General features: G+C 49.1%; 1 protein-coding gene across 1 annotated transcript in view; it reads left to right on the top strand.

The window, feature by feature from the left end:
- Positions 1–15,848, top strand: part of ADAP1 (ArfGAP with dual PH domains 1) — a 36,186-nt gene that overhangs the window by 16,121 nt on the left and 4,217 nt on the right. Inside the window, exons 5-6 of the mRNA XM_015876523.2 lie at positions 13,206–13,318; positions 14,132–14,278. Coding sequence (XP_015732009.1) covers positions 13,206–13,318; positions 14,132–14,278 — 260 coding nt within the window. The remainder of the gene's footprint in view (positions 1–13,205; positions 13,319–14,131; positions 14,279–15,848) is intronic.

The raw sequence follows: 15,848 nt of genomic DNA, 5'->3' as shown, positions 1-15,848 counted from the left end.
TCTGGTTTTACCTGGGTAGCTACAGAGGATGCTATTTGCATGAGGGTGTTTATTCACCTCACTGTGTTCTCTGGACACTCCGGGGACTGCTTTGCTTATGTGTTATTTTCTATTTGTCTCCAAATATGATAATAATAAAGTAAATTATGAGGCATAAATGAACGCCCTAAAACAGTGGAATCTGTTAATGTGCACTTTCTATTCCATGTGGCTCTTGCATAACTTGGGAAGCAATCCGAATTGATTTTCCCCCCAGCATTTGCAGTTGGAAGGTGCTCTGACTGCAAAGAGAAAAGGCACAGAACGTGAACACGTTCCTTCTCACTGTGAGAAAGACACCCTTATTAGCTCAGCCTGACCTGCAGTGATGTAATGCAGTTTATTTTGGGCCTGATCAGACAAAGCGGCGAGCGGTGTTGCAGTTTAAAGCCAATTATTTTAACTGACAAACCTCATCCTCTGCTGTCACTTCCTCGTTTCAGCTACAAGCCAGCAGTGCCATGGTGACACTGTGCTCCAGTTTCTTACAATCAGAGCAAGGAAATAAAGCATCATTGGGATGCTGTTTGTTAAGACACCAATGCACACAGTCCTGAAGGAGAAGGGAGTGAAGGGGCTGAAGTGCTGTGTGAGTCATCCCCATCCCCTTGGCTTGGTGTGCATGGTGGGACCTGACAGTGCAGGCAGAGGTGGGCTGAACAGGGCTGTGTCCTCTGAGCTGTGGTTCTTTGTGAGATAAAGAGCAGAGAGAAGGGAGGAGAAGGAAGGCAGCAGGGTTGCAGCTTTTTTCAGGAGTGCAGGAAAGGTGGTTGGGGGTTTTCATCTTTGTTTTGTCATCAGAGCAGGAAATGGCCAAGTTCAGTGAATTCACAACCTCAGAATGCAGTCAGTAAATTAGTGGGCTTCTCATTTGCCCACCTTTCATTTGTGGGTGGGGTGGAAGATGCCCAAAAGGTCTCAAATCCGTGTGGAGGATGCAATGTTATAAGCAGTCTTTAAAGCCCATCCTGTACTGTGTGTCTGTAAAGAGAACAGAACCATGCAAATTAAGAGCCTTTCCCCCCTTCTGTTTTTATGCTGGCACATTTCCCTTAATGCCAGTGAACTGAGACTCTTGATTAACATCACATACAGAGAAATTTAGGAAAAGCTCAATTATAATGGGCTCTTCTTCTTGGATTTCTGAAGATACAACTTAGCTCCATCTGTAGTCTCCATCCAAAGACCTGAGTGTGTCAGGAGTTTGTGTGAAGGCAAATCTTTACTTAACCTCAATGCACGCAGGACGGATGGGCCAGCAGAGCTGTCAGAAGGCTTTAGTGAGCCTCAGTCTTCGCCCATGGAGAGACATTTTCAATACAAAGAAGCCAGTTAATTTATTTCTACTGACAAGCCTCCAAGTGGAGCTGCTGCTTTGCTCTGGCTGGTTTTTAATGTCAGTGTTATCTGATGTTACTCGCAAAATGGATGAAACTCTCTTCTGATGCTTGAACAGCTTGAGAATTAGAGCTCAGCTTTGAGCTCAGCTCCAGCACGTTCCACTTGTTTCCCTCTTTGCTGGATCCTGTGTTCTTGGGGCAGGCTGAGGCATGGCTGCAGTGCAGCAGGAAGGTGAGCTGTGCTCAGTGGTCTGCAGAGCATCCATCCCAGTCCAATGTTTTTGGTGCAGCCCTTCTAGCTTCCCTCTGCCATCCCTGTGAGCAAGTCCTTTATGGATGTGGAGACTGAGATGAAAAGCAGCACAGATGAGGGCAGCACGGCATGTTGTGGAGCTTGGTGCAGATTCCTGTATGCCTGAGATGTGGACAGAGGAGAGATGCTTTGTGGTAGGAAGACGTGATGGTGCAGTGTGTATTGCTGCACACATTGTGATTGCATCACTACTGCTTTCTGTTAAATCATGGTTTCCAGTAAATCCCCAGCAGCTGCTTCTGCTATTGGGCTTTTACTGGATTTCAGCAAAATCTTATTACAAATCTCTGTGCTCGATCTTGCCTTTCTCTGTAAGATCTTGGCTGCTCAGTCTCTAACTCCGATAGAAGAGTAGAATGTGCACCTGGAGCAGTGGGGAGATGCTGAAGGGTGAGCTAAGGGACAGAGCCCTGCAAGGACAGTGCAATTGTTTTGCAGATGATGTCACTGTTTGCATTTCAAGGGCAAGCATTACCCGTGGATTTCCACTTGGTGCAGAGGTGCAGAAAGCGCTCTTGCTCAGGCAAGATTATAATCAAAGAATGTTCAGCAGAGATGGGTATGTGGGTGTCTGTACTGAAACTGCAAAGCCTGAATGTCTGCCAACACGATGCAGCTACTTTAGAGCTTTATTTATTTATTTATCCAAGCTGAATATCAAGGTTACCACAGTCTGGTGTACCCTTGTCAGGAGAGGGTTAAAGCAGAAGCATCCCTCCAGCAAACAGCCTCATGCGGCCAGAGGCACAGAGAGCTTCTGTTCTCTGGAACTGACATCAGCTGCGAGTGGCTGGAAGGTGTGACATGCTGGGAGCCAGGCTCCGTGGGTACTGGCTTTGGGAGCACCTTCCTGAGCCCTGGAGCTGCTGGACATGGCACCGAGCACACACTGCCTGTTCAAAGCTCACGTGCTCTTCCATAGCCATGCCTGGACTGCTGGGAGGCTGGTCATGCACTAAACATTGATGGGAAGAGCAGTGCTGGTAAGCATGTTTGGTCAGCATCCTTCCTGCTGGCCTGGCTGCTGTCACAGCTGGTGATGGCACTCTGTGATTTCTGTGTGTGTTTTTCTTAGAGCCCAGATGTGGTGTTTTGTGGTCTGGAAGAAAAGCATGCTCTTTTTGAGCATCTTTCCCCAGCAGGACTGAAAGTGTTGGCATCTCTGCTGCTCGGTGCTTCAGGGATGGGGGGAACCCAGTGGTGGGGATGGTGTGGGAAAGGTGGAACACACTGCATGTCATGCTGTGTCCTGACCACAACAGCATCTGCATGGCCAATTGCCAACGCTCAGTCTCCCTTATATGTCTTCCTGGTTTAATCCTGCATTTAACATTACACAGCACCTGCTCCAGGAAACCTTTCCCCATCCTCTCCATGGTTTGAGGAAAATGCAGCCACTGCTTCAGATCAAATGGCTGCTGCTGCTTCTTCCTGTGTGCTGTACCACTGCTCCTTTTGGGCAGCAGGAGGGCAGTGTGGCACAGGGCAGGTCAGCACGCCTGGCTGGGCTCACAGAGGAGGCATCCATCAGAACAACATCCCCAAGGTAAAGCAGCACTGCATGTGGTTTCCAGCCAGATGTCAGCAGCGGGCCCAGCCGGGGCAATGTGCAGAGCTGGGGCTGTTGGAGAGCTGCCTGCACAGCCCTGGCTCTGGGAGCAGCTGCTTTGCAATACAAATGGCTTAAACATCAAACACAGACCTCTTTGCAGCGCAGACAAGGTGCATCAAAGAGCTGTTTAGCAAGCCAGACTTGGAGAGAAGGATGCGATCACAGCACGGCTGTCTTCTTTTTGTTCCTGGTGACAGGGATGTGCCTGTGCTGCATGTCCTGGTGCCAGGCAGGCTGTGTTTTGGCAGGGCAGTGCAATGTCATGTGCCCAGGGACTGACTCAGCCTTTTGCTGCTTTTCCATCTGTGCTGTTAAGTGCTGATTCTCACACCGGCAGCCCCTCCTAAAATGTGATACCGCCTAATGAAGGTTCCATTCAAATCAAAGGGAGGTGCAATGCCCGGTGCCAACAGCATGAGACAACAGAGAAAGCTGCAAATGCAAAAGCTTGTATTTTAGAAATGCCTTTGGTGCATTTTGACTTTTTCCTGGCTGTTCTGTCTGAGCTGTGGTTAAAGGCTGGGGGCTGCTCTGTGCTCTCCAAGGACCCTGAGTGCTGCAGTGACCCATTGCTGGGGTAGGGGAAATCAGGGTTCCTCTTAAAGACAGCTGGTGTGCGAGGGCAACGTGCTGATGGCTTCAGCCTCCCTAAAGCACCTTCCCTAAAGCACGTGGGCAGTCAGAACAGTAGGTGAGAATGTGTAGCTCTGAGTGGGAGAGCTGGAGTTGGTCGAGTGGGGCATTGGCACTGCTGGCTGCGGGGCATGCGGCTCTGCAGATCCATTGGCACAGCTGAGGCTGCTTGCTCACAGCTACCTGGGGCTCCAGCTGTAATGTTAACAGCTGGTTCTGTCAGGCTGCCTTCAACATCCAACCTTCTATAATTAGCAGCAGCAGCCGCTTTCTTGCAAGTATTGAAGCAGCAGCATTGGGAGGCAGAATGGTATGGGTGGCAAACCTCACTCCAAGCGCACAAGGCTGAATGATAAAATGTTAAATAGTTGTAGTTTGGTCTTTTTTCTTTCTTCTCTCTGAGCGCTTTGTACAAATAGTTTGGTCAGGGTTTGTTCTTTACCCATCCAGACAAAGGGTGAGTAAGAGGTGCTCTTTCATTTTGCATCATCCCAGACAGAAAGATTTACATCCGTCAACTCAACTCGAAGATGTTTAGTTTGTGGTCAGCTTGGCATCAGGTGTGTGTGCTGGGTTAGTTGGGTTTCTCATGGGATCGCTGCTCGCTGGGGGCTGAAGGCATCGCTGTGTTTTGGGATGGGGAGTTCCTGGGGGTCCCTGAGCTGGGCTCTCAGGCCGCCTGGTGAGCATGGGGTGTATGGAACACTGCTGTGACTGATGTCAGTCCTCAGTAGCTTTCTCTGCCTGGGACAATATTGAAATATTCCATTTTAGCATTGCTCAAACTGCCTGCTCCTCTGATCTTGGGTTTCTACAGTCAATAAATGAATCTGTTTTAGCTGGAGTAGAGCTAAAGAGAAAAATCAGACTGGTTCTCCATGCTTCTGGAGAAAGAATAATGGAGGTGGTCCTTTCTGCATCTGAAGGTTTCTGAAAGCAGTTCTCTGTGTCCTGATCTCTGCAGAGCTTTCATAGCGCAGTGCCCTGGGGCCAGAAGGTTGCTGCAGCATCTTGGGTAGCAGAGGGGTGGGGATGGGGAGGAAGTGAGCTGTAACTCAGTGCATGGAAAGCGCTGGTTTCATGGCAGCTCATCTAAGCTTAATCGAATTGCTATTAAAGATCCGTTCTGTGTTGGAGACCTGTGCAGGGCCAGGCACTTTCTGTCTCTCACCAGATAAAGAACATTTTTGCAGAGTGATGTCATGTCTTTTTCTGGAGTTTGCCTGGGATGTTGTTGCTGAGCCTTAAATCAGGCTCAGCTGAGAAGTGTGAGCACTTCTTTAAGCCTTTCTGCTCAGCACCAGCCCGTCTCCATGGCGGGTTTCATAATTCTGTGCTCCTAAAATAAAGTGCTGTGTGTTCTGTAATGCTGTGGAGGGATGGGGAAGGTTTGGCATCTGATGCAGAGAAGTGCTGCATGGAGGAGCAGGTCAGCTGCTATGGGTGAGTTTATCAGACTTTCAGCAAAGAGCTGCTTCACAGCCAGCTGTGCTGCAGTAATGGTTGTGTAAAGAAGGAGCAGCAGACGTGTGTGTTGTGTTTTCTCCCGCTGACAAGCTTGTCTGAGTTTTCCCCTTGTAATCTTGGATGCAGCAGAGGGAGAACTGTCCACATCCTCTGTTGAATGCAAAATGGGACTGGTAGGTGCTTCCATGGCTCTCCTGGTGGGACTGTTTCTAAAGGTGTTGCTGTGGTCAGGGTGAGTGTGAAGCAGCTGCATGCATCATCCTGGTTTGCTTCCATAGCTCTGTGAGAGCAGCCCTTGAGGGTCGTGGTGGTGTGGCACACTGCTAACATCAGCATATCCCCAGAACCATCTGAAAGGCCAGAGAGGTGCACTGCAGGGGGTCAATTCAACCTTACGCACATTGAGGAGACTGGAAGGGGGAATTTTAGTGTAGTGGTGTCGGTGGGAATCTTGCTCAATGATTTATTCAGGCCAATATTGAGCCCAGATTTATGCAATTACAGGAGTTCGTAAAGTGGGCCCACCCTGCTATGGGGCTGAGGGGCAGCAGCTTCAGTAAAGCCGATGTCCAGATGTGTGCAAACATCCCCTTCAGGCTGTGGCTGTGCTGCTGATCCCACAGCACTGGGAGCATCCAAATCAGGGTTTTCTGGGGCAGCTGGGAGAGCAATGAGCCCTAAACTAAAAGTTCTCCGTTCCCTGCCTAAAGCAATAGCCCTGACTGTGAATGTGTCGAATGCTCAATAATAGATGATCAGGAGCTGTTAGCACTGCAGCAGATGTGCTCACAGCCATTTGGATTTCTATTCCAAGCAAACAAAGAGGAACGATGTGTGTGTGAGGACGGGCTTCCCTGAGTTATGGTCATGTTGCAGCACAGCCTGTGTGAGGGGAATGTTTCAGAGCAGGATGCCCTGGAGAGAGGATCCTAAACCGCTTTGAAGTTACAGCGATGAACTTCTCTGGCTGCAGCAAAGCTCTGGTCAGCAGTTAAGTTCCTCTCATCCTTGCTTGGGTTGATGGAGGGGAGCAGCCACCCATGCTGAGGTTTTATTTGCTGGTGTGGGAGATAAAAAATCCATCCAAAACTCTTTAGGGCTTGGAACGTATTTTGGCTTTTTCTGTGACCTTTGGGAAGCCCAGGCCTTCAGGTGCTGCCTGGAGCTCTGCAGTCATTTGGAGCCAAAGCCTCAGCAGTGCACAGCTCAGCACAGCCCATCTGTGGTGCACCCTGAGGGAGGGAATGCTGCCCATCTCCATCAGCACTGAGTGGGGCTTTGGGCATTTAAAGTTCAGTGTTTTCTTGCAGTCCTCACGCCTCAGCTTCCTTCTTGCCAGTGCATCCTTCTGAGCAGCTTTTGTGTGCTTTGTTGCTCAGTGACTGCAGGGAGGACTTGCTGGGATGCTCGTGTCCTGCCCCGATCTCTGGTTTGGGCTTTTGCACTAGAACTTCAGCTTGCAGCAGAGTAATGCTGCTGTTGTAGGGAAGCTGCCATGACTTGGTGCTGTGTACCTATCTTTAAATGTCTTCTCTCCCGGAATCCCTCTCAATCAGACCTCAAATGCATTCAGCGCTGGTAAAAGGGATGAGCATCACACTGCCAACCTCTCAGCTTTCATCTGCCTTTTTGTAATAGCAGACTGGATTCACGAGATGAAGACGTGAAGGTTACTTACCTGTAAGTGGTGTTCTCTGAGCAGCCGGCAGCTCCCAGGTGGCCGTGCAGGAATGCCACTCAAGGAGGAAGCATTTGATTTCCAAGTAAAATTAGATTCCACGTTCAATTCTCAGTAACACAAGCACAAGGCTTCCAGTAAAGACGTGCTCTGTAGCAGAGGGTTTTAACCTCTCAATGCAGATACAATCTCATTGCACTGCAGCAGCTAACTATTGCCTTATCTTCAGTATGTAAACGCTTGCTCCATAATTAAGTTACCAGAGAAGCTGTACTGTATCGATGATCAGTTATGAAGTAAACTGATAAAAGGGAGGATGCAGCTCTATTTTCTCCAGTGCAAGCCAAACCTGCTCTGCCTACAGAGGTCAGGTAAAGACTTGGGGATATTATGCCTCGTTATAATCCCCCAATGTTCGTTCCTCCATAGTGTTTTCAGGGAGGGGAGCGCTAATTGGGAGAGCAGCTTTACTCACTGTATCCAGTGGAAGTTTCTCTCTGGTGAGTATCCTTTGCACCTCCATCCCCACCTGCATTCATCCCAAGGTTGCCACCCCGCTGTCCCCATGTATCTCAGTTTGGTTGCTCTCTCCCAGGCAAGGTGTGATGCGATCCCATCCAAGATACCTTCAGGGAGCATTAAAGGCTGTATGAACATCTTTGTCACCTGAGAGCTACTCCGTAGGGAACGATAGCATGTGATTAAAGAAACAGGCTAAAAACAGCTTAGGAAGCTGGATTAGGTTTATAATCTCTTATTATGGTTCCCTTTAGCTGACAGCTCAGTGAAAGAAAGGGGTCTGGATTACACTGGGAAACATCGGAATTGACAGGAGTGTTTTCTGACTGTTAGGCTTAGTGGTGTCATGAATGATTTTAATCAGATTTAAATGGCGGCAAACATCACAAGCTTAATGGATTTTGGCTTTATTATTGGGGCTTTGCTTAGAAGCAATTTGGATTTTCAGCTGTGTGCCAGCAATGCAAGTGTGTGACAGTAAAAGAGACTGGAAACCCAGGGACTGACCTTGCATGTAAATACCACACACCATGTATGGGGACAGACTTTCTGTTTTTCCATCAAACTCAGGACCTGGATGCACTGTTCAGCTCAGTCCCATGGATTTCTTTCTGCAGAGGCAATGTGTTTGGCCCTGTTTCACACACTGATCCCCAGTGTGTGGGTTGTCCCAGGGATGATTACAACATTCTCTATCCTTTATCTTAGGGGGAGTGGAATTCTCTCCCTGACCGTCCCGTTGTAAGGCTTTGCCTTGGCTGTGCTGTGCTGTACAGAGCCGGGCAGGCTCTGTGAGGTTTGATCAGAGGCAGAGCAGTTCCCCAGGGCAGTGCTACCTGTATTTCTGCACTGCTTTGGTAGTGGATCCCCACCTGTTTCTCTGTGCATCTCTTTTATGATGTGGGAGAAGTCACCTTGTAAGAGTTCAGGTAGGAATCATCCACTGAGGTCTTTCTCAGCTGGTTGGTGCTGACAGTCCTCAGGAGTGAGAAGGGGGGAAAAAGGGAACGTTGGCATTGGTGAGGTTCCCCCAGCAGTAGTGCATGGCATCGCTCCCTTGGTCGCTGTCCTTGCTCCTTGTGTGCTACCCGAAACCACCAGCTATGGTTTCAGGTACTCCTTGGTACGTTAAATACCAAGAGTTGGGCGTTAATAGGGATGTTTTCCCCTGGAAGGCCAACATGAGGTCAGTAAGTGTTGTCTCAATCATCACCTAAATCCCGGCTTTGTGTGTGATGTAGCCATTCAAGCGCTAATTGCCTTTGATTAAGTCAATCACTTGCAGAGTGAGTGGGTTAATTGGGTATTGTGGAAGCAATCAATCTAATCAGCTGCTTGCATCCATAGCTGAGGCGCTACAATGCAGCAGGACAATAATTGTTTTATGAGCTCCTGGATGGCAGCAGAGGCAGACTGGATGGCAGCAAGAAACCTTGCTCTGCAAAATGGCCTTTTAGGAAAGGTAATTTGCATGTTAAGTGCTCGTTAGGCGAGCACTGATTGATTAAGAGCTGGGAAATTCTTCCCTATATAATGTGTGCGCACAGTCAGGGTCCGCACGTGGTGGATCCTGCGTGTAATGGGTTGAATGGGTTGGGGGTGTCTTCTCTTGGGGTGTGTTGAAGAGGTGTCTGAAGGGTGGAACTGCTGCCAGTGCTGCAGAATGGAGAAGTCCCACTTGGCAGGACGTGAGATGTGCCAGGCACACATCCCGGCATAAGGCACACCAAGAGCTTACCTCCATGGTGCAATGACACTGTCTGCATTGCAGGGTCACTCAACAGGTGCCCATTTGCCCCTTTTGCTTCCAGAGCACAAAGAAATGCTATCGCTTAAAGCAATCAAACTGAACAATTTACACTGTTGTAGCCAAACAAGAGGTTTGCAGTTCTTTCTGGGGTGTTGTTTAGAGTCTGTTCCATTGGGGAGGCATGGAACGTGTCACTTTCTCTGTCCAGATCTCTGATTATGGACAAAACGGTTTATTGAAAGAAATATCCTTCAGATCCTTTGTGCTAAAAGGAGGCTGTGACATCAGTGTCAGGGATTCTCCACTCACCCGCTCCAAACAATTACGCCGTTCCTTAACCTCGCAGAACGAGCTGGCACGTCATCTCAGCGAGTTCCTCTCTCCCATTCTGGTTTAATTAACATCTTATGATGTTAATATAGCAGATGGCTCTGCTTCTGACGTGCAGAAGTGGTGATGTGCACCCTGTAATTTTAGCAGCAAAGCGATGTGATGTAGTTACGTTTAAATCTTCTTCATCTACAGAGCTCTGAATTGGGGTCAGAGCACTTTGTCTGACTGCTGGGAGGAAGGAGAACCTATTTCTGGAGGTGGAGGTGCCCTGCTTGAACTCGAGGAAAGTACAGTTGCTCTTGGATTGTATGTATGAGCAAATGTTTTCCTCTCTTTCAGCCTTCCATGCTCAGTCTGGCAGTGAGACCAGGAGAGAAAGAAGCACAGTAGTGCATTTGTTCCTTGGTGTAGTGCTGCCTTTATTACTATGCCTGGTTTGGGGTAGGTGAATGTTTCTCCTCAAAGCCTTGCACCAGGCCCTGTTATACCACTGACCATCATAGAAACAAGTGGTGCCTCCATTCCCAGCTGAAATAGCAGTTTGAGCACCAAAGAGACCAGAGAACAGATAGAGTTTAATTCCATGTTTAGAATACTTTATGTGGGATGAGAGAAAGCAAAGTCCAAGCATGTGTTCTTTTCTCCAGCCCTTGGATGCTGGATCTGATCACCCTCTTTCAGATTCATTTCTTGTTCTCTGAGAACAAAGGCTGAAACTGAAAGATTAATTTTGGGTACTTCCTATAATCCACATGCACAGAGGGACTAAAAACCTTATCAGTAACAATGTGCAATACCGGGGTTCTGACGCTGGGGAAGTGGTGATATTCGTCGTCTTGAAAATAGGGAACTTGAACAAATGGCTGGAGGAAGTTGGGTGGGAAGATGCTATCTATGCCAGGCTGTCTTCGTAGCAAATCCTCTCACTTGCTTCCTCTGTGGCACTGTGATAAAGCTGGGTTAGGCTGAAGCACCTGAAGGGGTCTGGCTGTGTTCAGAAGCTGCAGACATGCACTCAGCACAGCTGGCACAAGGCCGTCTTGTTTCTGGGCAATCAGTGTGGTGACCTCGTTTTCCTTCCTCTGAGGAGCTTAAGATGTGGTGGTGAAAAGAGTGTAGAAGTGGTGATTCCTCATTTTACCTTGGAAATGACACAGTGGGTCAATTCTGGGGTGTGATTTCTGGTTATGTGCGTGCCATTTGTTGGCCAACTCTCACAACTTCTCAATGGGTTTTTAAAAGCCAGGTTTGTGCCAGAACTGCCCAACACCAAACAATCCATAGCGTGTTATTTCTAAAGAGTGCTGGTCTTTGCCAAGTGTCCCCTTGGCACTCATGGCTGTGTGCTGGTGGCTGTGTGCCCCAAAGCTGTGCTGCTGGCTGTTTTGCTTCATCATCATGAGAGCAGCCCTGATGATGGGTTTGGCTGGATAGCTCTGAACTGGAAGCTGTTGCTAAGGCAGGGCATCCCAGGATGTTGATGTGAGGAGGGGCTCTGATACATGCAGTAGGAGCTCTGCATCTCCAGCATCCCGCAGTTCTGCTCAACACCTTCTCCAGCCGTTTGTGCTGTCTTTTAGATCAGGATGTTGAGGCCGCGTCTTGCTGACATACTGATTGCCCGGGGAAGCTGGATGAGTTCATGTTCAGTTCACATCCAGTTCGTTGTGTTTTATGTTTATCAGCATTGACAGGGGCGCAGGCAGCAAGTTTGGGCAGAGTGCAGGAGCAGCTCCTGAGGACACAGCCCTGGAGGGAGGAAGGAGGAAAGAAAAGAAGCAAGCAAAGGATTTAAAAGAAATCTGTGCCAAAATACAGCAAAGTTAGCAGCTGGCTTTGTCAGAGCAGCCAGGAGCTCTTGTGCAGACGCTCTGGTTCTGGAAAGTGCCAGCATTCTTTTCTTCTTTTTTAATTGTGTTAAGAGAAAATACAATAGATGTTATTGCAGAGAAGAGAAACAGGGCGCCCTGTGCCATTTGGATACTCATAGCAAAGCACTTTGGATGAATGAATGAAGGCAACCCTCAGCCAGGGCTTGTGCAGCTGAGAGCTGAGCTGAGCTAACACATGTGGGTGTATTTCTAAGAGGTTTCTACCCACCAGCATCTCCGTTGTGTTAAGCAAATCTTCCATTTGGTAACCATGTCAGCCGGGCAGAATCTGCTGCCTGTGCCTGCTGTCAGCCCCACGTTATACAGCCCTTATCCCTGTTCAGCTCTGTCATCTTCAGCCACTATTGAGCACGCAGTTGTTCTGCTGACACAGCCTGTCAGAATGGTGGTGTTCCCTATGCTGGGGGAATTAACGTGTGCCATAGAGGTGGTAAGAAGGGGTCAGCCAGCACTGCTGCCCTGGGCTCGTTTTGCTGCTTCCACTTGCTCAGACCAAGGATGATTTTGCTCTGTGTGTTTCTTTCTCATGCTGTGAGTGCCTTCCTAGAGATTGGTTGTATTTTGTTGTTGGGAAAAGTTCTTCAGTGCTTCTTGTGGCTCTGGAGGGGTCTCTCCAAAGCCTGGAAGGTGGTTGGTTGTGCAGGGTAAAAGTTCTGCCCTTGTAATGCCCCCGACATCTCTGGGTTTGGTGCTCAGGTTGCTGGGCTGGTGTCTGTGCTGTGCTGCCACTGGATGTCAGTGCCCTGAGTACCCAGAGAGTGTGTTCTGTACTGCAGGGCTCTAAGGGGAACTTCATGCTTTAAAAGAAAGCCCTGCTGCAACGTGTGACCCATATTAAAAGAAGAGCCAAGGGAAGGACTGCTGACAGCTTTAAATATTTCCATTGCTTACATCTGCACTCAGCGATGAGCCCATTGGCAGCGCTGTGTGCCAGCAGCCTGCTGTGCAGCCCATAGTGCTGAGGCACTTGGCATCCAGCATTCACAGCAGCACAGCCTTTGCCACAGCACTTATTGATGCCAGATGCTGACAGCTTTGCCTCGCGTTCAGCAAAGGTCTCTGAGGATCTGGAGGGAGCATTTTGCAGAGGATTTCATACATCCAAGTGAAAGAAAGTGGTATTTCTGACTGTCAGCAGAGGCAGGATGGCCAGGCAGGCACTTTCTCTTCAGTTGGTATCATTAGCTGTTGTCTGTGCCATTCTTACTTTGTCTGCCCTGATGCAGTGTGCCCGTGTCTATGCATTTCTTATGGCATGGAGACATTCAGTCTGTACTGTCAGAGTGAGCCCTGAGGGTTGGCTGGGGGATTTCTGTGCATCTTTTAATCTGTTTTTAATGAACGAATCCTGCATTACTGCGGCCTGAAGAGCTGCTTTGGGTGGAGGTTTTCTGCACATCCTCACATCCAGGTGTTAAAAACAAAGCAGTAAGTCATTGTAAATGTACAGCTTGAGAGTTTTACCTCCTGAGAGCCTGAGCCAAAAATCTGAATGGACTGAAACCACAGGAAAGGGAACAGCTTTTTTCCATAGGAGTTGTGTGTAGTTCTGCCTCGGACAAATGGGAGGCAGCTCTTCTCCTTTTCCTTCCCTGCCCCTTTACTCAATGGCAGCTCTCTGTGCTGCAGGGTACCGAGAAGGGTTTCTATGGAAGCGTGGCCGAGACAACGGGCAGTTCCTGAGCAGAAAGTTTGTGCTGTCGGAGAGGGAAGGTGCACTGAAATACTTCAACAAGAACGACGTGAGTTCCTGGGGCTGCTGCGGGGGTGGGGAGTCGTGCTATGAGGGCATTGATGGGACTTGGTTTTTATTGGTAGGTTCTGGAGTTTCCATAGGTGTTGTGTCCACGGAGGGTGGAGCACAGCCCAGTTGGCTGCCTTGCTGTGCAGGATGTGCTCTCAGTGGTGCAGATTTCATGTACTGGAATGGAGATACAGAGCCATTACCATGAAAACTGCCCTTGTGATTGATTATTGGATGGGCATTATGCTATTCTGCATCACATAATGGGGGGAGCCGAGGGGTTTTTATGACCTTTTGGTCTTCCCTGGTACCTATAATGATCGCCTTCAAATAGGATGATGCTTCCATCACAGCTGTACGAGCTTCCAGCTCCAGTGGAGCCCTGAGAGCAGTTCAGGCAGAGCCCCCATCATGGCTGCAGCAGTGGTTGTGGATTCAGCTGCTCTTAGCTCCAGTAGCTTGAGGCTACCTGCTCTGCTACCACACTGTGAGTCATGAAGTTGCTCTTAGCACAGTATCCTTGCTGTCTTTGAGACCTGACCTATCTGTCTTGCTCTGGGCTGAAATCTTTATCTCCTTGAACTCTGCTGAGTTTTGCAGAGCAGCATTGTGTTCTGCCATGTTGGCAGAGAGCATTCATTGGTGCCCAAGCAAAGGCTCAGTTGTGTTATCACCAGGCAGGTCTATGGGCTGAGCATCATGTTTTAGGTAATGCCCTCAATTATGAGATTTATTTTTCCTGACACAATAAACTGCTTTCTGGTTTAAAAGCCAATCCTCAGGTGTTTGCTCACTCAGCTGTGTTTTCCAGGCAAAAGAACCCAAAGCAATTATGAAGATTGAACACTTAAATGCAACTTTCCAGCCTGCAAAAATCGGGAACCCGCACGGACTACAGATCACGTACTTGAAGGACAATAGCACAAGGAACATCTTTGTCTATCACGAAGATGGCAAGGTGAGTTCATGGAGGTAACAGGGCCCTGTGTGTGCTCTTGGGGGATGGTGCTGCATGCGGCCAGGCTGGGTCCCACCTGTCTGTAACCCAGCTGTGATCTGTGGGGCTTCATAATGTGGGAATCAATAGAGTGTTCAGGAATGTGGGGCTGTTGTTTGCCCAGGGAGGACGTGGAACACAACAGCCTTTGCAGTGAGAGGAGAGTCCCATAGTGTGTCCAAGGGGTCAGCACAAGTGAAGCCGCTGTGCTTGCAGGGCTGTGCTGCAGTGATGCAGTATATGTCATGGCTTCATGGCCAGAAGTTAAACAGAAGCCAAAGGAAGGAGCTCTTTCCTGGAGAAGCTGCATCTCACCATTGTGCTTCTGTCTGTGGTTTGTGACAGTCAGACTTTTGTGTTTTTTGGGTTGAAAAAGCTGATTTTTCTGCCAGATGCCCACGTGGAAGCAGTGGTTTGTGGCTTGCAGGCAGCTGCTGTGAGTAGTGCTGCTGCCCCAGAGCATTGCAGGATGGGGAGCTGTATGCAACTAAAGGCTTCTTAGGATGTGCTCATCACCAGATGGACCGAGACCATTGGGGTGAGCCATCCCAGGCTGAAGAGACACCCCATCCCTGATTCCGTGTGCAGTGAAGTGCCTGTCTCCATCACAGCCATGGGATGCAGTGATGCATAATGAGGGTTGTAGCTTGAAAATACATGTGGAAGGAACCCAAGATGCAGATTTCAAGTAACCAGGTCGTACCAGCAGAAGCATTTTTCTGTGCTTCCTTTTGTGTGGTGGGCACAAGTGCTCTCAGTCAATTACTTCATTGTCATTGAGGGGGTTTCTGGTTCATCAGTTGTGCTGAGCTCCTTTGAAATGAAGAGCAATGTACCTGTTGTGTGTAGGAGGAGCTGAGGAGCTTTCAGTGTCTGAGAGCACTCACAGCTGGTTGGAGCAATGCAGCTGCGTGCATCGCAGTCTGTGGCCATTTAACAGCAAGAACAGACCCAGGTTTCTACCTGGCATCGTTCTCCAGTGCCAACAAAGCCTCGTCAGGCTCAGTTCTGCTGAGAGAACAGTTTGTTAAAGGGCACTCAGCCTTTGGATGGCCTGAACTGCAGGGATGCTGGAGTTCCATTTCTCAGGCTCTGCACACTGGGACCCGCTCTGCTGGCTGAAGGCAGCAATATTGGCAGGGCTGCAGGCACACACCGAGTGCTGGAGCTGATTTCTCACCACACTGAGCTCCTGCCCGGGGCTGAAGCTCCCTCTGCAGGACTTCTCCTGGAGCCATCACAGGAGCAGCTCAGCCCGCTGCCGTGTGCTGCTGCCATCCCCAGGGTGACCATCATCTTTAGCATCCTCAGAGGCAGACTGCATCTCTGGGAAAGGCCTCTCTTTGTGCAAACCAATATCTTTCAGTCTGTTCTGGACAAATGAGTGCTTGACGTTCCTGAGCTATAACAGGAGCTTTCAGAGCAGGCAAAGGTGGCCCTGCATGGCAGGACCTGCTGGTCGGGGAGGTGACCCCCATGCAGCACATCATGAAGTCAGAGTTGCCTTCCAGTTGGTGACTGTGTGAATCAT

Source organism: Coturnix japonica, chromosome 14 (genome assembly GCF_001577835.2).
Source record: "Coturnix japonica isolate 7356 chromosome 14, Coturnix japonica 2.1, whole genome shotgun sequence".
Classification (NCBI taxonomy): Eukaryota; Metazoa; Chordata; class Aves; order Galliformes; family Phasianidae; genus Coturnix; species Coturnix japonica.
The sequence above is the reverse complement of the archived record's forward strand: the minus strand, read 5'-3'. Positions and strand labels throughout refer to the sequence as shown.